Below are 24,267 nucleotides of genomic sequence, written 5' to 3'. Positions count from 1 at the left end.
CCATAAGGTGCCAGGTGAACCTTGATTAAACAAGCTCATGTCCACTGCAGGGGAATATTTGTTTGCCACAATACTAGGAGACCCTTATACAGAATTGGATCAGACACTAATTCCTATTCACCTAAGTAGCAAATTTGCTGAGTATTTTAGTCAGCAGTAAAGAGGGTGCCAAAAGAAGGACAGATGTAAATGGCAGCGCTACAGTGCACATCCAGCAAGACATTTAGGGGGTCATTCTGACCCTGGCGGCCGGTGACCGCCAGGGTCACCGACCACGGGAGCACCGCCAACAGGCTGGCGGTGCTCCCGAGGGCATTCTGACCGCGGCGGTTCAGCCGCGGCCAGAAAGGGTAAACCGGCGGTCTCCCGCCGGTTTACCACTGCCCTTGTGAATCCTCCATGGCTGCGGAGCGCGCTCCGCAGCCATGGGGATTCTGACACCCCCTACCGCCATCCTGTTCCTGGCGGGTCTCCCGCCAGGAACAGGATGGCGGTAGGGGGTGCTGCGGGGCCCCTGGGGGCCCCTGCAGTGCCCATGCCCATGGCATGGGCACTGCAGGGGGCCCCGTAAGAGGGCCCCGCAAAGTATTTCAGTGTCTGCTAAGCAGACACTGAAATACGCGACGGGTGCAACTGCACCCGTCGCACCCCTGCAACTACGCCGGCTCAATTCTGAGCCGGCGTCCTCGTTGCAGGGGCATTTCCTCTGGGCCGGCGGGCGCTCTTTTGGAGAGCGCCCGCCGGCCCAGAGGAAATGTCTGAATGGCCGCCGCGGTCTTTTGACCGCGGTGCGGTCATTCAGCGGCGGTACCTTGGCGGACGGGGGTCAAAATGACCCCCTTAATGTTTTTTTCAAGCTTTAAGTTCATAACAAATAAATAAAGTGTTCTTATTGTTCGTTGGCCTAGCTGTGTATACAGATGCACAATGTATAAAGGGCTATATACAGTCTATACAGGCTCTAATATGCCGCTAGTCGTTTCTTTTCGGGGCTGGTTCACTATTAAGGGGAATGCTTAGGGGGCATCATCGGCAATCACATGAATACAGTTAAATACATGAATGGTACAGGTTGAGACTGCAACATAATCATGTAGTACAAAGGTCATGAGAGACTACAGATCACACATTTGGGTTACGCATTGACTTGCCGGAGCCACCATATATGTAAGTCACCATATTTGGATATTATCACTCCATATCACAATCACTCCATCATCTACCACCGCTGATGCAGCTAAATAAGCTAGATATGAGCCCCAGACATCTTACGGGCGGCTACTCAGTGGCAATAGCTCACGATATGTGACCGACTGTGTGTTACAATATGACATGTCTCTCTGCCATTCACACAGCGTTGGGAGCAGACAAGGAACCCAAGCAAAGTGATATCAGGAGCAGGCCTATCTCCCCAGACGCTGGACAGTTATCTGCACTTACTGGTCATAGCCCAGGAGGGCAGGCAATAGTTTGGTTTCCAACATCTCCCCGGTAATAGCCTCAAGTTCCTTGAACACTGCTTGCCAAAAACTCTGCACTCCAGGACAGTACCAGGCAAGACGTGCAAATCAAGCCTCCCCACTCCAGGAGCACTGACAGTTTGCATTATCAAGCCATACTGGACTAGGCGGCCCGGTGTATAATATACCCTACTGATATAGTTAAAGTGTACGAGTCTAAACCTATTGTTTAGTGAAACCGTTTTTACTACTGTGCAACAATACTTCCATTGTTGATCTCTGCCATTCACTCCTAACCTGCGAAATTTCAGACTTGTGTGCCTCATGCGCATACGTATAAAATCTGGACACCAGCTAACAGGGCTATATGGTCTGTAAAAGACAGGATAAAGCTGACATCTCAGGCTATTCCAGCACTCCGTCCATCATCCTTTTGTGCTGCTAAAGTTGCCCCAAGTGGGAAGGGTATGCCCAAACGTTGGTCACTCGCTCACTGTGCTACTGGATTTAAGCTAGCCTGGCTGATGAAGGGTGATACCCTGAAACTGGTCCCAGGATGCTTGTTTCCGTTCCAGGGAGGACCTGGCCTGGCAGTTCGGGCTGGACTGTTCCCATGAGGAACAGGGTCAAGACTGATTTGCATATGGCTGGGCCTAAACTGGGGTGGCATGGTGAGCAAAAGAACGATGGATTAAACCCAGATCTGTGACTGCGGGTGAGTGTTTGCTTGTTCAGCACTCCGTCCATCATCCTTTTGTTTTGCTAAAGTTGTTCATGAATGTCCTCCTCCCATGATCCCTATAACGTGTGACGTGCTCTGTAGTAACAGAACTGAGTTAGGGAAGTGGGTATATCAAATCGTTCAGAGACCACATCTCAGGTGCACATGGAATCCTCACTAAATAAGTCTCCCATGGTCTGTATACACAGCTCTTGTATCGGGCTCACCGTACCTCGTTCCTGACCTACAGGGAACCAAAGAAACTAGGTTAATGACAGGTTAATGACACAAGGGCAAAGAATAGTCGTGACCCAGCTTGTTATTCTAGGAGACGCTACCATGAGCAAATCGCAGTATTCAATTACTCTAATGCAAGGAAGCATCTCACCGGTCTCCCGAATAGAGCCAGAGGCAGACTGAACAGTGCAGAAGCATCCTGCTCTAATGACAGATGTGGCAGTTCCCGTGGGCCATGTATCCAGTAATGTGTTAAGAAATATTGTGCCCTCCTATCATATGGTAAGGTTAAGGTCCTCCAACACAGCCACGGCTGTTTGCCTGCCCTGGCTAATCAAATTATTAAAGCACGAAGACCATCAAAAATCGCTTGGGAAAGCAAGATTATAATATTTGTAAATAAAATAAGAATCTAAGTAACAAGACCATTTTCATGATGGCTATGCTAAGGCTAGTGGCAGCCTGACCCAATAGTCTATCGCTTCCAACATTCTGCACAGCCCTACCACAGTTGTCTTGCATCACTACTGTCGAGTCCATGTACAACTGTATCCCTAGATAGCTGACAGAGTCTGTAGTCCAGTGCAATGGACTTGCTGACTGTACCGTGTTGTGGCAAATGTAGGCAGAAATATGATAGATTTGTCCCAATTTATGTGGCGCCCTAAGTGCCTGCCAAGCAGTACAACCTCTTCGAGTACTAGCGCCGGGTTGCACTCCCGGTCAGGTATGCAAAGTAGTGTGCCATCTGCATATGCTGATATTATTAGCTTGTAATTCAGGAATTGTAAACCACAATGTGCGTGATATTCCTAGATGGCGCATGCCAGAGGCTCAGTCACTAGGGAATATAACAAATGCGCCAGAAAACTGCCATCATGAAACTCCATTCCTCGGATGCGGGGCAAGAGAGCAGTGAGCTCGCTCTACTATGAAGATCTCAGAAGGTCTCCCGCCCCAGCAGGTTTGTTAAGAGGCATTCAACATATTGCTCCATTTTGTTTATATTGGTAGATTCTGCAACACCCACTATTCTGGGGTTATTCCTCCGCGAGCGGGCCTCAAGATCCTCCGCCTTTGCTTGCAGCATGTGCAGTAGCTTGACCATTTGTTTTTGCAACACGGACATAGTAATTTGTTTGTCATCTTCTTTTGAAACTCGCCCCTCCACCAGGTCTATGTGCTCTGCTTGCTTGACCAGCCTTTCAGAAATGCGATCCATTCTGAAGGTCAGGGTGTCTATTTTGCCATCTGTCTTGGTGAGGCTTTGTTGCATGGCCCCTAAGATCTGTTTCAGGTCAGTGTCCATGTGTTAAGACTCACACTCACACATGCATGCTTCTTATTGCACCCTCACAAAATAAATCAGAATGTATGAAGAACAATGAAACATGTCATGAATGTGTTTACAGCACAGCACTTCCCTGTAACTTGTGAGGGACACTACAATACATGTTTGTTTATATTGATAAAAGCAAGTGTTGTTCCATTTGTGAACTGTATGCCAGGTGGTTTATGAAGACATCGAATTCCTTCATATGAATCATCAGAAGTGTTTGATGACTCATCACCAGCATGTGTCTGATGGCATTACCAGAATTCCTTCATTTGAATCCTCAGAAGTAATCGTGACTGTCACCAGCATGTGTCTGATGACTCATCACCAGTCTATAAAAAGAACTGCCAAGATGTTTCCTGTGGTTGGCTTTGAGTCTTCCTTCGCTCACATGTGTTCCCGGTTCAGCTGCAGTTCCGTGTTTCTTTCAGGAGCCATCTTTTCAGTACGAGGCTTCATTGGATCTTCCCTCTCTGGAGCAGATTACCTTTGCAGCAGCTGGAGAGTTTTCGAGCAGTATACCAGCTTTCACAAATAATCAAAACATTCCAGGAGAAGTCGGTTCGTGAGTAATTCCCCTCTCTTCTCCCTGTTTTTAGCCTTCTTTAGGTTATTGACCTTTTGGTGCATTATAAAAGACATTCGTTGATGCTGAGAAACCCGTGATACAAGACTATTTGCCAAAGACAGTTTGAGAAGTATTTTTAACAGCAGCACTGAAGATAAGTGTTGTGAACTCCTGAAAGCATCGCTCGATATCTATGCAAACTTAAATGTTTATTCTGATTGCTTTGGAGCAAGTCTATGTGTGAAAACGAATAACAAAAGACAAATTCATAAGTTTGATTTTAGAACGATTTCGTTGTGAGTTACAAAAGCATGCTTAATAGTTGAACAATCGAGCACTAATAATTATTGTGACTTTGCTGAAAGACTAGGTGATTGCCCAATCAACTGATTATAATTATTGTTATTTTACTGAAAGACTCAGTGATATCTATATGTCTTTTGTTTTTGGTTTTAGAATTCCTGCAACCCGCTCTGAGGCAACTTTCTTAGAACAACAGAGACGCTCCTTCGTGAACCAGTTTTTTTTTTCTCTTCTCTTCCCAAATCCCGGTTTCCTATACCTTTCCCCCAGAGGCTATTCACTCGTTCCCTGTTCATTTCAGATACGAGAGAATGGTGTTTAGGGGTGAGGGTTTTAGTCTCCCACGGAGCCTAGAATTCAGGTGAGTGGACATGGTCTTGTCACAATGCCTGTGTCAGGTTCCCACTGCGTGGACCCCGTTGGCTCTGCACCCTTCTCTCAAAGTTTGAAGGCTTTTCTTGAGCTCAAACTGTAGCTTGGGCTGTGGCTTGTTCGTCTTGGCCATAGTGCCAAAGGCCCTGTCTGTTTCCATACACTAGGCCCCACTCCCACTCACTGATCACTCTGGGGCAAAGCACAGGGGGACCCCACTAGGGGCCAAGACAGGTGTGATTGACAGGACAAATGCAGAGGTAGGCACCTCCACAGGTTCCAAGCTGTACCACTGTGCTGTCTGCTGGTCAAAAGGTCCGCCACCTGTGGGGATGGGAATCTTCGCTCCATTGGGTGTTTGCAGGTCAGCCACACTGACCCCAGTTCTGTGTGGGTCCATGTCTCAGGGTGACAAAGTTCACAGGAGCAGGACACTCCCTGGCTTGCATAAGGGAGGGTCACACATCCACTGCCTTCATTGTGCCCAAGTAGTTTTGTACATGACCTGCTGTACTAACCTTTCACTGCCCGCAGGGGGTTGAGTGAGAGCCTTCTAACTATGATCACAATATTTCCCCCTTAATGATGGTGGTGCCTTCCCTCTCAGGAACTAACAGTCAGTAGCTGCCACCTAGGGGTATCAATGTGCTGTGAGCCTGTCTCTCACAAGAGCCCCGCTACAATCTGCCACTGGGACCACTCGCAGAAGGAAGTGCCAGCCGAGAGAGTCCAAATATGAGTTTTGCAGACCCCTCCACCATATGAGCTTGGAGCGTGTTGTTTGCCCAGGGTGTTCGCTCACTTTTTTCCTTCAGCATCACTCCAACAATGGTGAGGCCGGTATCCAGTTCCACAGTGGAATGGGGATCCAATGATGAGATAGGGCCCTTCAATTCCACTGCCCACCCTGCCACGCCGCGGACCCCAGCAAGGCTCTTCGTGTACGCCACTCGACAGCTCCTTCAGTGCCGGGTCCCAAACGTGCAATGTACGTCTAAGGATAGCGGGGGAATGGGCGCCGCTTCTCAGCAGTCTCTCAGGCCCGCAGTTCACCCTGTCAGGTAGGCTATATGCAGACAGGACCTGCCTAAGCTCTCCAGTACACAGTCCAGGGGCCGTGAGGCCAATCTGACAGGACCACCTCCTGTATACTCCGCCACGGCTCCCGCATGAATCTCTGCTTGCGGCGGAGGCCGGTCACGAGGCAGGTCCCAGCTGGTGTTCAGACGCAATTTATTTTCCAAGACCCGGTTTTTCTACAGGTCGACAGTTGCAGCGCGATTTCTGCACGAGGATTATGAAGGATCGATAAACAGCCTGGGGAGCTAGCCTAGGCTGCAGCCATCTTTGAGGTCAGCAAGCTCCGCCCCCTACCATATTTAATGTTCAACTCATTATTTACATGTCACCTGTAATTATTATAATATATACTGCACCTTTTACTGGATTTCAAATCTGGTTTAATTCGTAATCTACAATCTCTAATATTCTCTAAGGGTAAAGATGTTAGAGAAGAGGCATGAATTTGTTTCCTGAGATGGAGGACATAGCACATTATTCATCCACATTTAAATATAGTAAATCCAGCACTCTTTCCTGATTCCTTACCAGGTTTATTTTGCACACTGAGATTATGGGCCATGTGTACTAAGGCATTTTTCCATAGACACAGAATAGGTAAAACCCCTAGGTTCATCTGGCCCTTCATGTGTTACTTTGCATTCTCTAATAGCCTTAAGGATGGAGATGTTGAAGTAGGCGCATGAATTTGTTTCCCTAACTAGGCTTGTGAAGAAGTACAGCATGACGTACTGGACCTTGAGCCCGCTGAGAAATAACTACATAGCACCTAAGCCATTCTTACCACAGTAGCAGACAGAAACAACTAAGGTCAAGCAGGCACATCTGCTCTCAGCGCTTTACGATTGTCAAACTGGTTCTCCAGCATGGTGTAGTCTTTACTATAAGTCATGCTTGCATTCTTCACCTACTCCGTGGCTAGAGGCAAAAAACATTTTAAAGAAATAGCTTTGGTGAGTCATAAGGTCGACTGCAAGGACACCCCGGTGGCATCCATAGGAACACTAGAATCCTCTTGTTAACAACACTGTTTTATCAGATATTTAGTGCTCTGTCATACCTTGAGCAACCAATACCATTTTCTTCTTAAAGAGACTGAAAGGGTTGCATGTAAAGAAGCAATGGAAGGTACCAAGATGCAAGAATGTGTGTTACAGGTACGTAACATATGCTTCTGCAGTGCGGATCTTCGTCAAATACTGTCTGGTAGAATTTTTAAGACAACTGAGGCAACCTCAGCACCTAAGTGCACAACAGAATACAGGCAGTTATTACTTTGCAAGGTTCAGAGGGAAAAGTAATGGTTGTATTGCTCACAAAACCTTGTGAATTTTAGAACTTTGGGGTTAACATTGTAATCGAAATCCGCTTCAACTTAAATTGTCACTTTTTTAATTAATAAACATTGTCTTCTCATGCGAGAAAACAATAACTTTCCTTTAACACGGTTTTGTTAGTAAATTAATTTTTTGGTATGTTATACTCGTCAATATACCCGTTCATAAAACAATCTAGTAATTTACAGTGGATATGGGACATAGTGTTTCTAGCTATTCTCAATGGCTGCTGTGCAAGGCCTTTGTTGATGCCATGTGGCTAGTCCCATCTTTTGGGCAACTACAGCAGATAGTGGACAAAGGCTGTAGTCGTTGGCCAAGCCCTGTATCCCGTACCCATCTCTCCAGGGTAGACAGAAGAGGGTCAAATGAAGGGTGTGATGAGAGTGTGCGAGAGAACAGACAAGAAGACAGGAAGAAGGGTAGCCGAGATAAAGAGGAAGATGCCATGTGGGGGTAACACACATTAAAGATAGGAAACTGAAGGTAAAAGGATCACAGAAAGAGAAAGTCAAGGGGAGGAGGGGGGAAGTAGGCACCAAACATGCACCCTCAGCGGCACAGGGTGGCCGGGTATAAGGGTGCAAACAGGGTGTCGGGTTGCCAATGGAATTCAATGGACGTACCCACAGGTCACTTAGGCTCTGCAGGCAGGGCACAGGTTGGATTCTTGGGCAAGCCACAGACTGGGACAGGGAGGAGGGTGGCCGCCTGTTGGTCACTGCTGCACCGGTGGTCGGTTTCTCTCGAGTCTGGGGGCTGCGGGTGCAGTGGTTCTCCGGGCGTCGGAAGTCTTTGCCCCGGGCAGTCACGGTCAGGGGGGTCCTCGGAATTCCCTCTGCAGACTTCGTCGTGGAGTGGTGGAGAGGTCGGCCCAGGGTGGACACTTGGTCGGAATCGCCTGGGGGTCCTCTCTAGCTGGTTGGTTCCTCTGGACACGGGCAGGGGCATCGGGTGCAGAGTAGTTTTGGACTCGTGCTTCTGGAGTGAGGCGGGAGTCCCTTTAAAGATAGTTGCTTTTTCTTCTTGTTGTACAGGCCCACTGTCCACGGGAGTTTCTTGGTCCTCTGTGATGCAGGCAGTCCCCTGAAGGCTTTTCAGGGGTCGCTGGTCCTGTAGAATGCGTTGCTTCTTCTTTTGCAGCTTTTTAAAAGCAGGAGACGGGCCAGTAGGGCTAGGGCCAAGTCAGTTGTTGTCTCCTTCCCTTCTCTGCGGGGTTTGCAGCTCAGCAGTCCTTTTCTTGAGGTCGTCAGGAATCTAAATCTCTTGGTTCAGGGAGCTTACAAGATTTAGGTGTGTTTTTAGGGTTAGAGAGCAGTAGCCAATGGCTACTGGTCCTGAGGGTGGCTACACCCTCCTTGTGCCCACTCCCTTATGGGAGGGGGGTACATTCCTATCCCTATTGGACTTAATCCTCCAAAGCAAGATGGAGGATTTCTCCAGGAGGGGGGGGGGGTCTACTCAGCTCTGGACACCTTAGCGGTTTGTCCTGGCTGAGGGGGGTGACTCCTTGTTTTTCCTCATTATCCCTCTGGACTTGCCACCAAAAGTGGGGGCTTGTCCGGGGTGGCGGGCATCTCCACTAGCTGGAGTGCCCTGGGGCACTGTAACACGAGGCCTGAGCCTTTGAGGCTCACCGCCAGGTGTCACAGTTTTTCAGGGGGAGGTGTGAAGCACCTCCACCAAGGACAAGCTTTGTTTCTGACCAAAGAGTGCACAAAGGCACTCACCCCATGTGGTCAGAAACTCGTTTGGAAGTGGCAGGCTGGGTAGATTGATCAGTCCTACACTACCAAACTGGCTAGAATACAGGGGGCATCTCTAAAATGCCCTCTGTGTGCATTTTTCAATAAATCCCACACTGGCATCAGTGTGGGTTTATTGTGCTGAGAGGTTTGATACCAAACTTCCCAGTATTCAGTGTAGCCATTATGGTGCTGACGAACTCCCTGGACCATATACTCAGTATGGCTACCCCGCACTTTCAATGTCAAAGAATTGACTTAGACAATGTAGATGCATATTGCTCATGCAGCTATGCCCTCACCTGTGTTATAGTGCACCCTGCCTTAGGGCTGTAAGGCCTGCTAGAGAGGTGACTTACCTATGCCACAGGCAGTGATTTGTGGGCATGGCACTCTGAGGGGAGTGCCATGTCGACTTTGTCTTTTCTCCCCACCAGCACACACAAGCTGCAAGTCAGTTGAATGTACTGAGTGAGGGGTCCCTTAGGGTGCCATTATACATGCTGCAGCCCTTAGGGACCTTCCCAGGCCACAGGGCCCTTGGTACCAGGGGTACCTTTTACAAGGGACTTAACAGTGTGCCAGGGTTGTGCCAATTGGGTAACAAAGGTACCGTTTTGGGGAAAGAACACTGGTGCTGGGGCATGGTTAGCAGGGTCCCATGACACTTCCAATCAAAGCTGGCACAAACACTAGGCAAAAAGTGAGGGGGTAACCATGCCAACAGTGGCATTTTACTACAAGTGGCAAACAAGGAGGGGCAGAAGAAAGGGGCGTGTAAGTCAAGAAACACAAAACTATTGAGGAGGCCATCGGAAATGTGAGCAAAAAAGGAGACTTGCAAAGACATGGACTAGACAAGGAAGTAGGAGGGTAAATGATAAGGGGAGAATGAAAGGAAAAACTTCAATGAGATGTCATAACATCCTCAAAATAAATGAATCTTAAACCAAAATTCAACAATAGTTAGGTAACTCCAAGGAACATCGTTCATTTCTGACACTGCTAAAGGCATAATATTGTTCTTGTTCTTTACAGACTTCAAAACTCACTTTAAACACTGGTAGTTGGCTGAAGCCAGTCTAAGCTCTCGTGGCCTCCAGTCTCATACTCTGGAAGTCGGGCACTTAGGATGAATCTGAAGAGACAGGAAGTCATATTTTTAACATAGATGCTTGGGTTGGCATCCTGATGTGGTGTGCTCTTTAACAACCCAAGTCTGCTTTACCTGATAAGGGCTGTATTTGAGTAATATGAGTCTTTGATTAATGTCTATGCTTTAATCAAATCTGATGGAATTCACAATAACCAAACATTGCTGTTTCTGTTTTCCATTTGTTAATTATTTAGGTAGCCACAATTCTTCAACTTCAAGTATTCAGATGAGGACAGGGCCTCTTTTAAGAGAGAAGGTGTGCTGTGTGACAATTCTAAGCAACATGCATTTTTTCCAAGGAAAGACAGCCCCAACTTGAAATTTATCACAGTGAATTTATTGCGAATGGATAAGACCACTAGCCGCAACGCCTGGAGTGCTCTCCAACATACTGATCTGGGGTTCACGTCAGTCTAACAGGCATTGGCAAAGTCAATCTGACTCGCTATGTCGATATTTGCTTCCGTTATTGGTTTTGCCAGTCCTTGCCGAACTGGATTGCAGACACTGGCAAAGCCAATAACGGCGGACAGCCACATTGGAATGTTATTTTGAATACTGCCAAACAGCCTATAGTTTTTTAGAGGCGAACTGGCCCTTTGCGCACATTAGTCAACTTGAGAAATCAAAAACTATTCTTTACGTCTCACCCAAAAGAGGGAACGTAAAATATGTTTAGCTACTGCAAAATCATATGAAAGATAACAGTAGTTTGCTAATGAGACCGAATGTTAAAGGGTAGCATGCATAAAGACGTGCCACATCGCATTGGCTGCGTTATGATTTTGAATGGCATTCATCAGGTATAAAAGACTTTACCCGTAGGGCCGCATTCTGATGTTGAAAAGCCATGCTTTTATTTATTACACCTAAAAGTGCGACATACTTTTTGAAAAATAGGAGGAAGTTAAAAAGTGTCAAATACGCAACCCAGCACAAGTTTTTTTTTACAGGTAGTTTTCGTTGTGACAACGTCTGTAATTTGGTAAAAAGAAATATGTGGACAGGTGTGTGCACGTAGCGTTTTGTTTGACTAGGGTCGTGCAGCGTGCATCACCAGAACAAACAACTCGGTAAAACTGCGCGCCCTTTGCTTGCGGCAGAAAACAAAAGTACACTTCCACGACAGTGCAGTGTTCGATGACATCAGTAAACCCTAAAACACCCAAAGGTCTTATGATCGCTGTGGCAACGTGCCAGAAACATTTAGGCGGTTAGCCATTTGTTAATAAAAGAGCAAACCGGCAGAGACAGCGCACAGCTCCCTACCTACCTTCTTTCAAGCAGCTATGTCTACTGCTTTAAAAAACAAATGCTGTGGGAAAATTGACATTTCTTTGAATCTATATGCAACATGATTTACTTAAGTAAACAAAGTTATTGCAATTATTTTGTATATGCTTTACTTACTATAAAATTCATCTGGCATCCTCCCATTATATAGTCAAGGAATGTGTATTCAATCGTAATCTAGGAAGAAATTACAACTTTAGTAAATTTGGTACTCAAGAGCATGATCTGTAAAACCCACACAGGATAAAAAACATATTATCAGCTTCTGATAATCCTTAGATAAACATCAAAAGCAGGAAAGAATGAAGCAACACAACTTTCTGTTCTTCAGCTGTTAACAGTTACAAATATACAGAGAACTTTCAAATGCTGACAAAATGTTTATGCAGGTTTATTGAAATATTCACCAGCAATGACTTCTGCCCAGAAAAAAATAGTTTAACATGCTGCTGTAATCTGTACTTACTACAGTAACGGTTCACAAATCTATTTTAAGAAGAATTTAACAGCCTACTCAGGGTAGCTCTTTTACTGCAACTGGAGTACTTCTTGGGGGTTCACAAGATCTACAGTACGTCGAAAAGTGAAATTTATGAGGGTGTTAGAATATCTTAGCCCATTACAACATTTACTCCAACTTTGTCAGGTGCATGTTTGTGTGTGCAAAAGGGAAAAATATTCCGGGGATATTTAGGAACACCTGCATTGTTAAGAATTTCAGAGGGCTCACCAGCTTCGCAGAAGTCACCATATTACTCCACTCCTCTAAACACACATTTCCAACAAAACCATCAACTTACTATTGTGGAAAGGCTACAACACTGGCAGATTTTCTATGACATTAGTTTATTCTGCAAGCTGTTAATCGAGACATGGGCATTATGCTCCAGTTGCCATTTTAGGGCATTAGAGATGAAATCTAGTGAATTGGGACATTTCTTTTTGCAATCACTCCAACAGTAGGTGTTATCATTACAATATGTACAGAAAATGCACCTAACCACTTATGTGTAGGTCCCACTCTTGATGCTTTCCATGACTCAGAGTATTTCCTGAGTGTCTTGTCTTGCCCTTTAGCGGTAAGTAAATACATTTGGCATTTGTATGGCACAACCCCAGCTGAAAGACAGCAGAGTGCAGTACAGGGTCAAAGGCAAGAGCGTATTTAAAGATCCATAGGAAATGTAGCTGGTTCTGGGAGCAGAAGTGTACTGTTACTGTTTTGTGCTGTACTGCAGAGATGAGTTTTCCATTCATTCCTAAACCGAAGCAGCTCTAAGGCAATCCTGATGGATGTGAAGGTGTTGCTCCAGATCCTTGGTCCACAGATAAAAAAATGTATACTGCTCTGTTTTTATTCTTTTTTACACTTGTTGGTCTCCAGGTTCATGGAGGGTGTGCCGAGAACCACCAGAGAAGGTGTGCTTGTATTCTGCATAAGCAGGCATGTCAGTCATGCTGACTATGTAAATGATACAGCTGGCTTTGAAGATAATGCAGGTTGGCAGAAGGAGACAATGGAGTTCCATCAGGATTGGAGTGATGTGATCATATTTCTTCAGCCCCTGGAGGAGACAGACTCTGACAGATAATGGAGGTGACTGACTGCAGCAGACAGGATGCCCTCAATAGGTACCAAAGTAAAGTCTGGGAGGGCATTGAGAAGTCTGTTTGCACCATACAGATGTGAGAATATGAGGACTTGAACAATGGTTCTGAAGTCAGTTTCTTGTTTCACTTTCTTCAATAGAGACAGCTGGTTTTAGACCATCTTCATTTTCCTGGCAATGTGTTTCTTGAGGGTGGTGAAGTTGATGTCCCAGGTGAAACCAAATCCTGGCATTTAGTGAAAGTTGCGATTCAAAGCCATCAAGGATCAGGTTGCTGAACCAGAAGTGTACTGTATAAAGTTTGTTGTTCTTGCAAACAACAGGAATTCTGAATTCCCGGGTCCGAACTTCAGATCGACACTGGGCATGCATGGAAGGATACAGTGCAGGCACTGCTTGAGGCAAAGTGGAGGAAACTTTCAAGTACAGTTATGTAATGTCAACATGTTCAGGAATTCTGATGTGGTCATCTGCGAGTAGAGCACCAAGAAGAAGGTGCTCCACGTAGAGGTTGAAGATGACAGGATAGTATGGGACCGTGGGGGACCTGGCGGTGTCTCTGTGAACAAACTGGTATCTGTAAAAAAGGCAGGAGGAGAGTCAGTGAAGGCCATTGCCAGTAAAACCCATTCAATACTCCAGGCATATAGGAGTGTGGGATGGTCTACAACAGTACTGAAGGCAGCTAAGAGGTCCAGTAATATCAGCAGGAAGGGGTCATATGCATGCATAGTTCAGAAGGGGACCATCTAAGATAAGTAGGACAGATGTTCCTAAGCTCCAGCATGATATGCAGGGCTTGATTGTTTAGATGGACATTAAGCTTCTGTTGGTGGTTTCATCAATGGTGTTGGTATAGTACTTTGCTTTGGCTGATATGGTGAGCTCTCTGCATGTTGTACGGAGGGAGTTCAAAATGATTAGGTTGTCAGGAGTTCTGTTTTTCTTCCATTCTTCTTTCTGGTCTGCGGAAAGAGCATTTATAGTCAGCAAGGTCTTGAGAACACCAGGTTGCTGAAGGTTTTGGTTTGCACTTCAGTATTTTGGTTAAAGCACAGATGTTCACATAGTTCAGGTGGTGAGGTCATTTAGAAGGATATTAAGAGTTGGACGTGGAGTTGGTAGGGAGAAAGACGAGGTCAAGCATTAGGATGTCAATGAAGAAGTCTTTGATGGATCTGAAGGTCTGGTTTTCTTTCTCATTTGGGTTGACCTTATTTTGTTGGTAGGATGTTACGAAGGGAGATAGGGATGGTGTGGGGGTCAGTGCAGTTGAGGTTATGGATGTTTTGCTTTGGACTGTTGGTGATGCTGAGGAGAGAAATACGTGCATGTTGCCTTTTGGGCCTTAGTTCCATAACAATAACAAAATAATTATAATTTTTCTACATTGACTACAACTGTGAGGTGCCCCATCATTACATCTAAGTATTAGTATCAACCTAGGCTCACACCAACTCCCCATTATAGACTACCAGCATATCCTCAAGTTACACTGGTGTAGAGTTGTCAACAGTAAATCAATGATTCCCTAAATATACATATCTTTATAATATGTTGGCAGTAGTCAATGTGTTGTCAATAGATGTGCAGGTCCAAGCTGATTTTGAAACTGAGACATACAACCAAGCTATTAGGTACCAGATATCATCACAACAAATTATTAAATCAGAATATCGACTACTACAATGTTGAGAAGTTAAATATATTTAAGTGAATATAGATTTTCTATTCTTAACTCCATGCCTACATACCTTGAAGATATACATACTATAATGGACTTTGTTTTTTACTCTGCATGTGCTGTAAATATTCTGGCTGTAGTACAAATAACATTTAGGACCTTTGCTAAAGCCTTTATAGTTTATAATATTTATAGTCTAAATTAGTAGTAAGAACTAAATTGTAATTGATGTCAACTTTTTACCCTTGTTATCATAACGTTATTGGCAGTTTAGAATATGAAACAAATAGTGTGTGTGTGTATGTATATATATATATATATTGAAATAATATCCTGCAACAGCGGACTTCAACCACCTTGATGGGGCCGGTGCACGGCTCCGGATGCAGGCTCCGTGTTTATACAAAAGTTTCCTTCCAGTTCAGAATCTTGAAAGAGAACGCCGGCACTCTGTACTGCTGCACAATAGTAAATTTATTTCATACCGAAAATACGAAACTGAAATCAATCCAAAGGTTCTGGGCAACGCGTTTCAACCAAAACGGTCTTTTTCAAAGCCCACCTTGTTCCAATTCAATACAAATGAAAACCGCACCGCCCCTCCCCCCCCTCCATTTTATCCTGTTCCCCAGTAGGCATAGAAAAAAGCTTACAATTACCCAATCCTAGACATCAAAAATTTCTATTAAATCAACTATACTTATTAAAGTGCTTTCTCCATCATTAATTCATTGTCTCAATTTTATAGCCATGATTAATTTTCAATAAAGTCATTTTTACATAATTTACCACCAAATATCAAAGAAACAAAAAACACAAAAATAACACAAAAATAACAGTATCATTTTACATACCATCATACCAATTAAGTTCTTATCCTGATTTTCTATCTACATCCTAGTAATATCCACAAAACTTTTTTTTACTTATTTACAAAACGTTTTACTCACTGCAATGCCTATATCTACCGGAGCTACAAGAACATATATAGTGCATATTCGTAATGACACAAAACATTGCAATTCAATTATTTAACGAAGGTATTGGTGCCAGTTAACACAAACAGCGCCTAGTTATCATATATTTCCCATTAACCCACATGTACATACAGTTCTTCATCCTGGTTCAACCCCCACGGGGCTCTACTATTAAGCCTGATGATATATTCAGACTCCATTTTCCTCAAAATCCGTTCCCTGTCTCCTCCTCGCGGGGATAACAGGGCCCTGTCAATTCCAAAAAACAACATGTCATCAACTTTCCCCTCATGGAATTGTCTACAATGTCGAGCTATGGGGTAATTGGCATCATTATTTTTAATTGCCCGCCAGTGCTCCAATATCCGTTTCTTCACAGGAAAGATTGTACTGCCCAAATAACAAAGGTTGCACGGACATTTGATAACATATACCGTATAATCTGAATTGCAATTTATAAATCTATTAATTTTCTTCTCCTCCCCTGTGGGTAGTATATACGTTTTGCAATTTTTGCTATATTTACATGCCTTACACCTCATACATTTATAAAAACCTTTCTCTTTCAAAAATCCCATACCTTCACTCTTACTTTTGTTCTCATAACTATGTACCAATATATCCTGCAGAGATCTATTCTTCCTATATGTTATCCTCGGATAGGGACCCACTAATGCACCTATCACCCTGTCCGTTCTAATTAAATGCCAATATTGCTTTAAAATATTCACCATTGCTTTGGAGCCGGCATTGTAAGTCGTAATACATCTTATCACCTTCTCAGCACTATCTCGCTTCTTTGGAAATAGAGTGCTCTCCCGATTAGTGCTTGCCACCTTCCTACAAGCAAACCTAATCACACTGTCAGGATAGCTCCTGGCTCTGAACCTAGCAATCATGTTACTCTGTTCTTTCTCAAATCCAATCTTCGTACTACAGTTCCTTCTTGCTCTCAACAGTTCTCCATAGGGTATACTCCATTTAAGTCTCACGGGATGGGCACTCCTAGAATGCAAGATGCTGTTACCTGCTGTGCTCTTCCTAAATAAGCTTGTCTGGACCTTATCCCCCTCTATTCCAACTAATACATCCAAAAACTCCATCATTTGTCTGTCCATCTTATACGTGAATCTCAAATTAAAAGTATTCCTCTGTAGGCCCTCCACAAAATCAAGTAGGACATCCTCCGGTCCATCCCATATCATAAAAATATCATCAATAAATCTTGTCCAAAAGACCAAATGCTTCATCCACCTATCATTCTCTTCTGTCATCACATGTTGGGTCTCCCACCAGCCCATAAAAAGGCATGCAAAACTTGGAGCAAAACAGCTCCCCATCGCAGACCCTGTAATTTGCCTGAACCAATTATCTCCGTATGAAAAAAAGTTATTTCCCAAACAAAATGTCAACATTTCTGATAACATTTTTGTGTGTTCATACAACTTCAAGGGTTTATCGCTGAAAAAGTAATCACATGCCTTAATCCCTAAATCATGATTAATACTGGTATAAAGGGATACCACATCTATAGTCACCATAATATAGCTCTGCTTCCAAGGGATGTCCTGTATTTTAGTAATAAAGTCCATACTATCCCTACAATACGAGGCCAAGCTAAGAACATATGGACATAAGAAATGATCTAAGTAAATAGATGTGTTTTCTAAAAGACTGCCTCTTGCTGATACTATTGGCCTTCCTGGCGGATTATCTCTATCTTTATGGATCTTGGGCAGCATATAGAAACACGGTGCTGTTGGTTTTTTCACCATCAGAAATTCATATTCATCTCTATTCAATAAGCCTCGATCATGCCAATCTACAAGCATAGAATGATAAATCTTCACTGAGGCCTTGTATGCCAACCCCGTTGATGCTTCATAACATCCTGAAAATTCCAGTTGTTTCTTTGCCTCCTGCTTATATTTACTCACATCCCACAATACCACATTTCCCCCTTTATCAGCAGGCTTGACGACAAAAGATGTTGCCTTTCTCAAAGTCTCAAGTGCTCATTTTTGCCCCATTGTCAAGTTACTCGCCCAACATTTCACACTATTCTTCCATAGTTGCAATAAATCAAATCCTACTGCCTCATGAAAGGCATCTATATTATCATGTGGAGTAATCGGATTGCATTTTGACTTGGGTTTAAAGCCACTTCCACTTGGGCTATCGCAGTCCAATCCTAGTTCATTCAACATATCCTTCTCAGTCTCCAACATTCTTTCTCCTACTTCCAACTCCCTCAAGACAGCTAAACCCTCTAGGTCTCCTATACAAAGTTCCTCTGATCTCAAAACCTCCCCCCCATTTCCCTTCTGTAGCACCTGCCCTTTCACCTTCTCTTTTTGTTGCGTAAATATCTTTAACAATTTCAACTTCCTTACAAACTGAAAGATATCCACTCGTGCTTTCACATAATCAAATCCCCCCATAGGACAAAATGAAAGACCCAGTTCCAATACAGAACGCTCATCCTCAGTTAAAACATGGGAAGAAATATTTACCACTGTAAGTTTATTCACACTTACTACTTCTTCTTTCGAGTCTGTCGCAGAAATTTCCCCTGTTGACCAAATTCTCCTTCCCGAAGACCTCCCTCTCCTCCTCCTTTTCCGTTGCTGTTTCCTCTTTCTCCTGGAGGTTTTCTCCGAGGTCGTTGGTTCAATTGTAAAAAACGATATTCCTTTGCTGTTGTTAATGGTGCACCTAAATTTCCACCCAAACCTGACTTTTCGTCCACATCTGAAATATTGTCCGAGCTAGATCCCCCCGAGACCAACTCCTGCTGTTGTAACGACTCAGTACGTCGGAATTCCTGCCTTGCCAAATCTATATATATTCTGCTCAGTGTGATCTGAGAACACCACAACTAGATGAGTAGAATTGTCCAGAATATTTTATTCCCCTCCCCCCATCAGGAATGATCATTTTTTTGTATAGTGAAACAGAACAAACAACGTGTAACAGACACAGCCTCATCCCTCAAAATTTTTGTTTTCTTTCTTTCCTATAACTCCTCCTAGAATTTATCCATTATTTCCCCTAGAAAAACATAATTCTTTTGGGTATTTTCAGGACAGTTAAGCTGATCTATTTCCTTACGAATATAATCGATATGTTCTAATAAGACTTGTCAGTGAGATTCTGCAAACTCAATAAGCTGGCAAAGGGGAAGTAAAGTTGAATCAAACTTCCAGGGAACTAATGGGATGCTTATTGAGTTTGCAGCATCTCAAAGATAAGTCTGAAATTGTAACTAAACGTATACTTCACCTGTTTTAATGAGAGTTGGATAGCTTGTGTATCTTGCATAATGAGTGAATATTTAAATCTGTATAATCGTGTAACAAACCGAAAAGCATATTAATAAGGAATACCTTTCAATATTAATATATGTAATTAACATGCATTCGTCTCATATCCTAAACTGTACTACTGAACACTAGATGTTTAGGCCCTGCATATAAACATCATGAAACATATGCCTTTGATTCCGCAGCACAGAGGCTGCACGCATCACATTATTCACGTGTTCTTTAACGTTTGATTACTTTAATGTTTAGTAATTCGAGCCATTTCCACACTGACCTCGCATTGTTTCACACTCACTACTCCAGAATTCTTGTAGCCTTTTTTCTTCTGTTTCTTTTTCTGATTTATGCAATCGAATTCAACCTACAAAAAGGGATAAAGGAGACATGGCGTCAATGACAAGGAGAAGTTAGTTGTCCCAACAATTTTACAGCGAAAGCAGAATGTGCTCTTTTAGAGGTGAAAGCAGAGCACGTGCCTTTCGTGTTTGCAGACAAAGCCCTGCAGAAACCGTGATGTGCCAGGGAGGGCGAGGGACACTGGCAACCCCTCAGCAGTTGGCATCTTTAAGATAACCCTCTGAGTCAATACGTTCGAGCTGACAGGAATGTATTGCAGGTTATTTGTGCTCTTATTCAGCTAATCACATGGGAAACATGATGTCATTGCACTATCGCCAGATGAGGCCCAATAATTAATTTGCAAATTATAAAGAAAGAAGAAAACTATTCTGGAAAGTTAGTATATTTGCATATTCATCCTCAATCCAAAACCGCACGGATTTTCTTCGTGCATTAGTGCCATTCCCTTCTCTGCTGTAGTTGCAGTTTAATTAGCCCAATGGTTAAGTCCTGGAGGTTTGTAGGAAACCGCTGCTCAGCTGTTGCACTCAAGTCTTAATAAACAATGTACAACAAAGTTTTACAAATAAATATAAAAATCACCTTAGCTGAAAAGTTCAAATTTAAAACATTATCTTTTGGTCTGAAAATAACCTCCGTTTCCAATGCCACTGAGAAGGACACACAAAAGGACGTGCTACAGTAGCAGTTTTGTGCAGCTCAAATGAGATGACACAGATTCAAATAAGAACAGGTTGGCAGTATTAGGTTACACGACAGGAACAGCAATACATGTTAATACATGGCTCTGACGGCGAGGATGTTGCCCATGCCGAATTACCCTTAAGAGGTAAACAACAGTTGTCAGAACCCCTGAAGAGGGCCACGGGGTATGCGTTTGCCTACTGGGCCCAACAGTGTATATAAGTGCGCACAACTATGTGAATAAATTAATAATGTCCAGTCAAATACTTATTTTTCTATTGAAAAGAGGTATTTTACTTTCTAGCTCTACGCATTCAAATTAGTTTTACTACATTCATAAAATGTAACAAAATCCCTTCATGTCGGGGCTGCGGAGGTAGCATTCAGGGAATTCTCACTAACAGGCCTTACCCAAGAGTTCACTCCAGCACTTAAAAACCTGTCAAAAGTGTCTATGTTACGTCGCCACCTTTAGCAGAAAGCCCCCTGGGACCCGGAATGCCGGTAACAAGTCTTACCAGCACCAGAAGCTAGGAAGTGTTCAGCGACTCTGAAGGTGCTCCAACCGTGGACACCTGCAATGCCCCAGCCCTGCTCAGTTGCGTCAATCTTCACGCAGGACGTGCAGCAGCACCCGGCTGGTGCAGGCTCTCCCTCAGCTCGGTGGCCGGCTCCAGCAGCGATCACAGGTGCTCCTGGGCTTCCGTCTGCATGGTACGTTCACTGCCCTCCAACTGAGGGGGAAGATGGTGGAGGTTGGTGGTTTGATCCTGATGCTCCCATTCTGGTCCCAGCAATGTAGCGATGCCTTCCTGAGTTCAAGGGACAGGTCAAGGGCAGGCCTTGATAAAGGTTTTGACCCGTGGGTCGCAACTTTCAGATCTCTGGGCAGCAGCCCGAACTTCTCAGTACCTGGTACCGTCAGTCCTTCATGTTCTATGGGGTTGCTGTGGTACCCACTGGCATGGTGTCAGTCTTCACTGCACAGCAACCTATAAGCACAGCAGGCCCTTCTTGCATACAGGGTCGCTGCTAAGGCCTGCACAGGTCTTGGTGCTTTTTAGGCAGCAATTACTTCCTGGCATAAAAGGTCACTGCAACGAGGCGGTACAGGCTTCACACTCCTGCATGACACTCAGTTCACAGTGGCCCTCTTCTGGCATTGGAGGATTTCCAACCTGATCCTGCACACGGGCAACAACCCATTTGGTGCACAGTCATCTCACACCACGCATGGGAAGTCTTCTAAGCACTGGACCTCCCAGCCTTCAACACTCTCTTCTTCATCACAGGGTACATTGGTCTTGGAAAGCAGGCAGGTACAGGTGCTCCAGGCCTCAGAGAAGATAGTCTTGGTTTTCCAAGGGAGACGAGCAGCTCTTGGCCTCCAGTCCTGGTCACAGGCAGACGTCTTGCAGAGCATCCCCTCTTCACAGAGCCTGGGAAGATGACAAAAGTATGGGGTGTCAACCTAGCCTTATAGTCTATTTCCAGACACCAAATGTGATTTATGGTCAAGGTCTTTGAAGTTTTGTGTCAGGTCAGGGTTCTCCCTCTTTTTCTTGAAAGGCCGTCTGTCACAGCAGGAGAGACTCTGAAGCTGAGTGTCCTTCAAAATAGGCAATGGTAGTGACTTGGGTTTACGCCTGGATGTCAGCCACAGTGATACAAACATCACAAGGTTAATCCTGGGCTTTTAGCCCTACTCTTTATGATTCCCTTATCACAACCAACTCATTCCTGAGCTCTGTCCAGGCCCCTTCCTTGCGATCTCCCACTGAATCAAAGAGCATGCTTTGAAGTGTACAGGGGTAGTGTCTCCCTCTCCATTCTCTAGTGTGTCCCACCCAGCTCACAGGAATGTAGCAATACATAAATCTATCTGAGGGGATTCCTATACTCATCTTGTCTTCACCAGGCAGACCTGGGCTTCTTAAAATGGAACCCAGTGTCCTCCATGTAATCTACGATTGCATGCATACTTGTACTCAGCGTATATACACAGCAGACATCCTGTGCAGTACTGTAACCTCCATATGCTGTGCCACCCCAGGCACACAGCCAGCACACACATTCAATATGCGTGCACTACTCAGTACTATAGTCTTTATGTATTCTGCCATGGTTTGCTACTAGCAAACACACACACACACACTGCTAGGACACACTTTCGCAATGCACGCACTGCATAACAGTTCACTCTACATGCATTATACTTTTATAAAGTACACATACAGTCGATACATGCATTTACTATGCACACATTGCACAGCACTACATCTCTCAAGTAATGTATTCCTTGCAGGTATACATACACCCAATACATACACTTACCATGCATGAATTGCAAAGCAGTGCTCTATCCCTTTACTGTACCTTTCCCAGACACACATACATACATAGTGATCACTTCTGCGCTGTGCAGCACTACACATCTAGCTGATGTAGGCCTATGGCGAGTTAACCACACTGCAGCAGAACTCCAAAAAAGTGAGCCGGGAGGCCTCACTCCAGCGACCGAGATTAAAAAGGACATGTTCACTTCTACTGTTCACGACAGGATATGCTGCCACCACTGCACTCGTGCTGTTTAACTCCTGGAGAAGGCAGTAATATTCCACCCCTAGGAGGGTAGCGATTAGGTCGCATCTCCCAATCCAACAAGACCTCAATCCTTGAGAGATGCCTATGTAATAATGAACAGGCATGATCCGTGTTTGCTTATAACAACAAAAATCAATATTAGGGATCCAGACAACAATACAGTTGGGCATTCAGGGCAAGGGTACACGTTAATTGCCATGCAGAGAACTTTTCCTCTGCATGGAACGGCTGTCTGAGTAAATCCATTAACAAGCATGATGGGGGCATGACAAGAGAATGTAACAGGGCCATCAGCAAGCATTTTTGTTTTTACAGATTATATAAAATCGGGCAAGCAAATTAGAAAGCTAACAACAGAGAAACGATCTGGCTATTGCCAAGGGTTAATACTACTCATACAACTTCCTTATGCTGGGTCAGGCTCTGCACTTGCAGAAGGCCTGCAATCAGCCACTCTCGCTGATGGAACAACCACAAATCAGCTGGTGAACACAAATGTAGCTATAATCGAGGAACATGCTTCAGGTTAGGGAACATAATGTGGAATGTTAGACTCACCAATGGAGGCAGACGTATCTTCGGTACAGGCTACCCATTGGAATGTCTCAAATGTTACATCAGTTTCTACTTTTAGCATGCTGTGTATAAAGGTGCATGGTGCTCCAGGTTTGGAGATGGGAGGTTTGGGAGAACCAAGGGAAAAGTGGCTACTCTCCTTCGCTAACCCTCTTTCTGTTAGAGACTATATTACAGCAGATTCCTCACCTTTCAAATACTCCCTGGGCATCAGACAGGGTATGGAAAAGTTTGAGCAGTACCTCTGTGCCGTTATGTGGCGCTATGCTGCTCCGCTCAGATACCATTACACCTTGGAAATCATGACAGGAAAAATATAGACTTCACTCCTGGATGTTGAGGTCAGTTGCTTTTGAGGCTGTCCGCATCCCCAGACCAAGAGCCCCAACAGCAAATTGGATGTTGGTCTGGGAACTAGCAAAAACCAAAAACCAAAAAACCCAGTAGGACCCAGCAGGTGAAATGCCCCTCTTTGAGAACCTGGCTGTCCAGACAAAAGTACTTTGTGAACGTATGAAGGGACGCCCATGTAGTCTCCTGGCAGATGTCCAGAATAGGAAATCCATGTTCCAAAGCAGCGGAAGCAGCTTTTGCCCTGGTGGAATGAGCTCACAGTTCTTGTAGAGCCTGCTTTTTGGCCAACACATAGCAGATCCTGATGCAGAACACGATCCAGAGGAGAGGGTCCTTTTTGTACTGACTTACCTTTTTCCACTTCAGAGAACCCGGAAAACAGCTGATTGTCCAGACAGTGTTTTTTGGTACTACTGATGTAAGGTTCAGTGCTCTTCTGGGGTCCAAGTGATGAAGTATCCTCCTCCATAGAGTGATGAGATGCAGC

The 24,267-nt window shown here is 44.4% G+C and overlaps 1 protein-coding gene across 2 annotated transcripts in view; it reads right to left on the bottom strand.

The window, feature by feature from the left end:
* Positions 1 to 24,267, bottom strand: part of CPNE3 (copine 3) — a 437,917-nt gene that overhangs the window by 90,444 nt on the left and 323,206 nt on the right. For both annotated transcript variants that reach the window (XM_069220439.1, XM_069220440.1), the window contains exons 9-10: positions 19,477 to 19,563; positions 11,726 to 11,785 (exon numbers count right to left, since the gene is read on the bottom strand). In XM_069220439.1, coding sequence (XP_069076540.1) covers positions 11,726 to 11,785; positions 19,477 to 19,563 — 147 coding nt within the window. The remainder of the gene's footprint in view (positions 1 to 11,725; positions 11,786 to 19,476; positions 19,564 to 24,267) is intronic.

Source organism: Pleurodeles waltl, chromosome 2_2 (assembly GCF_031143425.1).
Source record: "Pleurodeles waltl isolate 20211129_DDA chromosome 2_2, aPleWal1.hap1.20221129, whole genome shotgun sequence".
Classification (NCBI taxonomy): Eukaryota; Metazoa; Chordata; class Amphibia; order Caudata; family Salamandridae; genus Pleurodeles; species Pleurodeles waltl.
The sequence above is the reverse complement of the archived record's forward strand: the minus strand, read 5'-3'. Positions and strand labels throughout refer to the sequence as shown.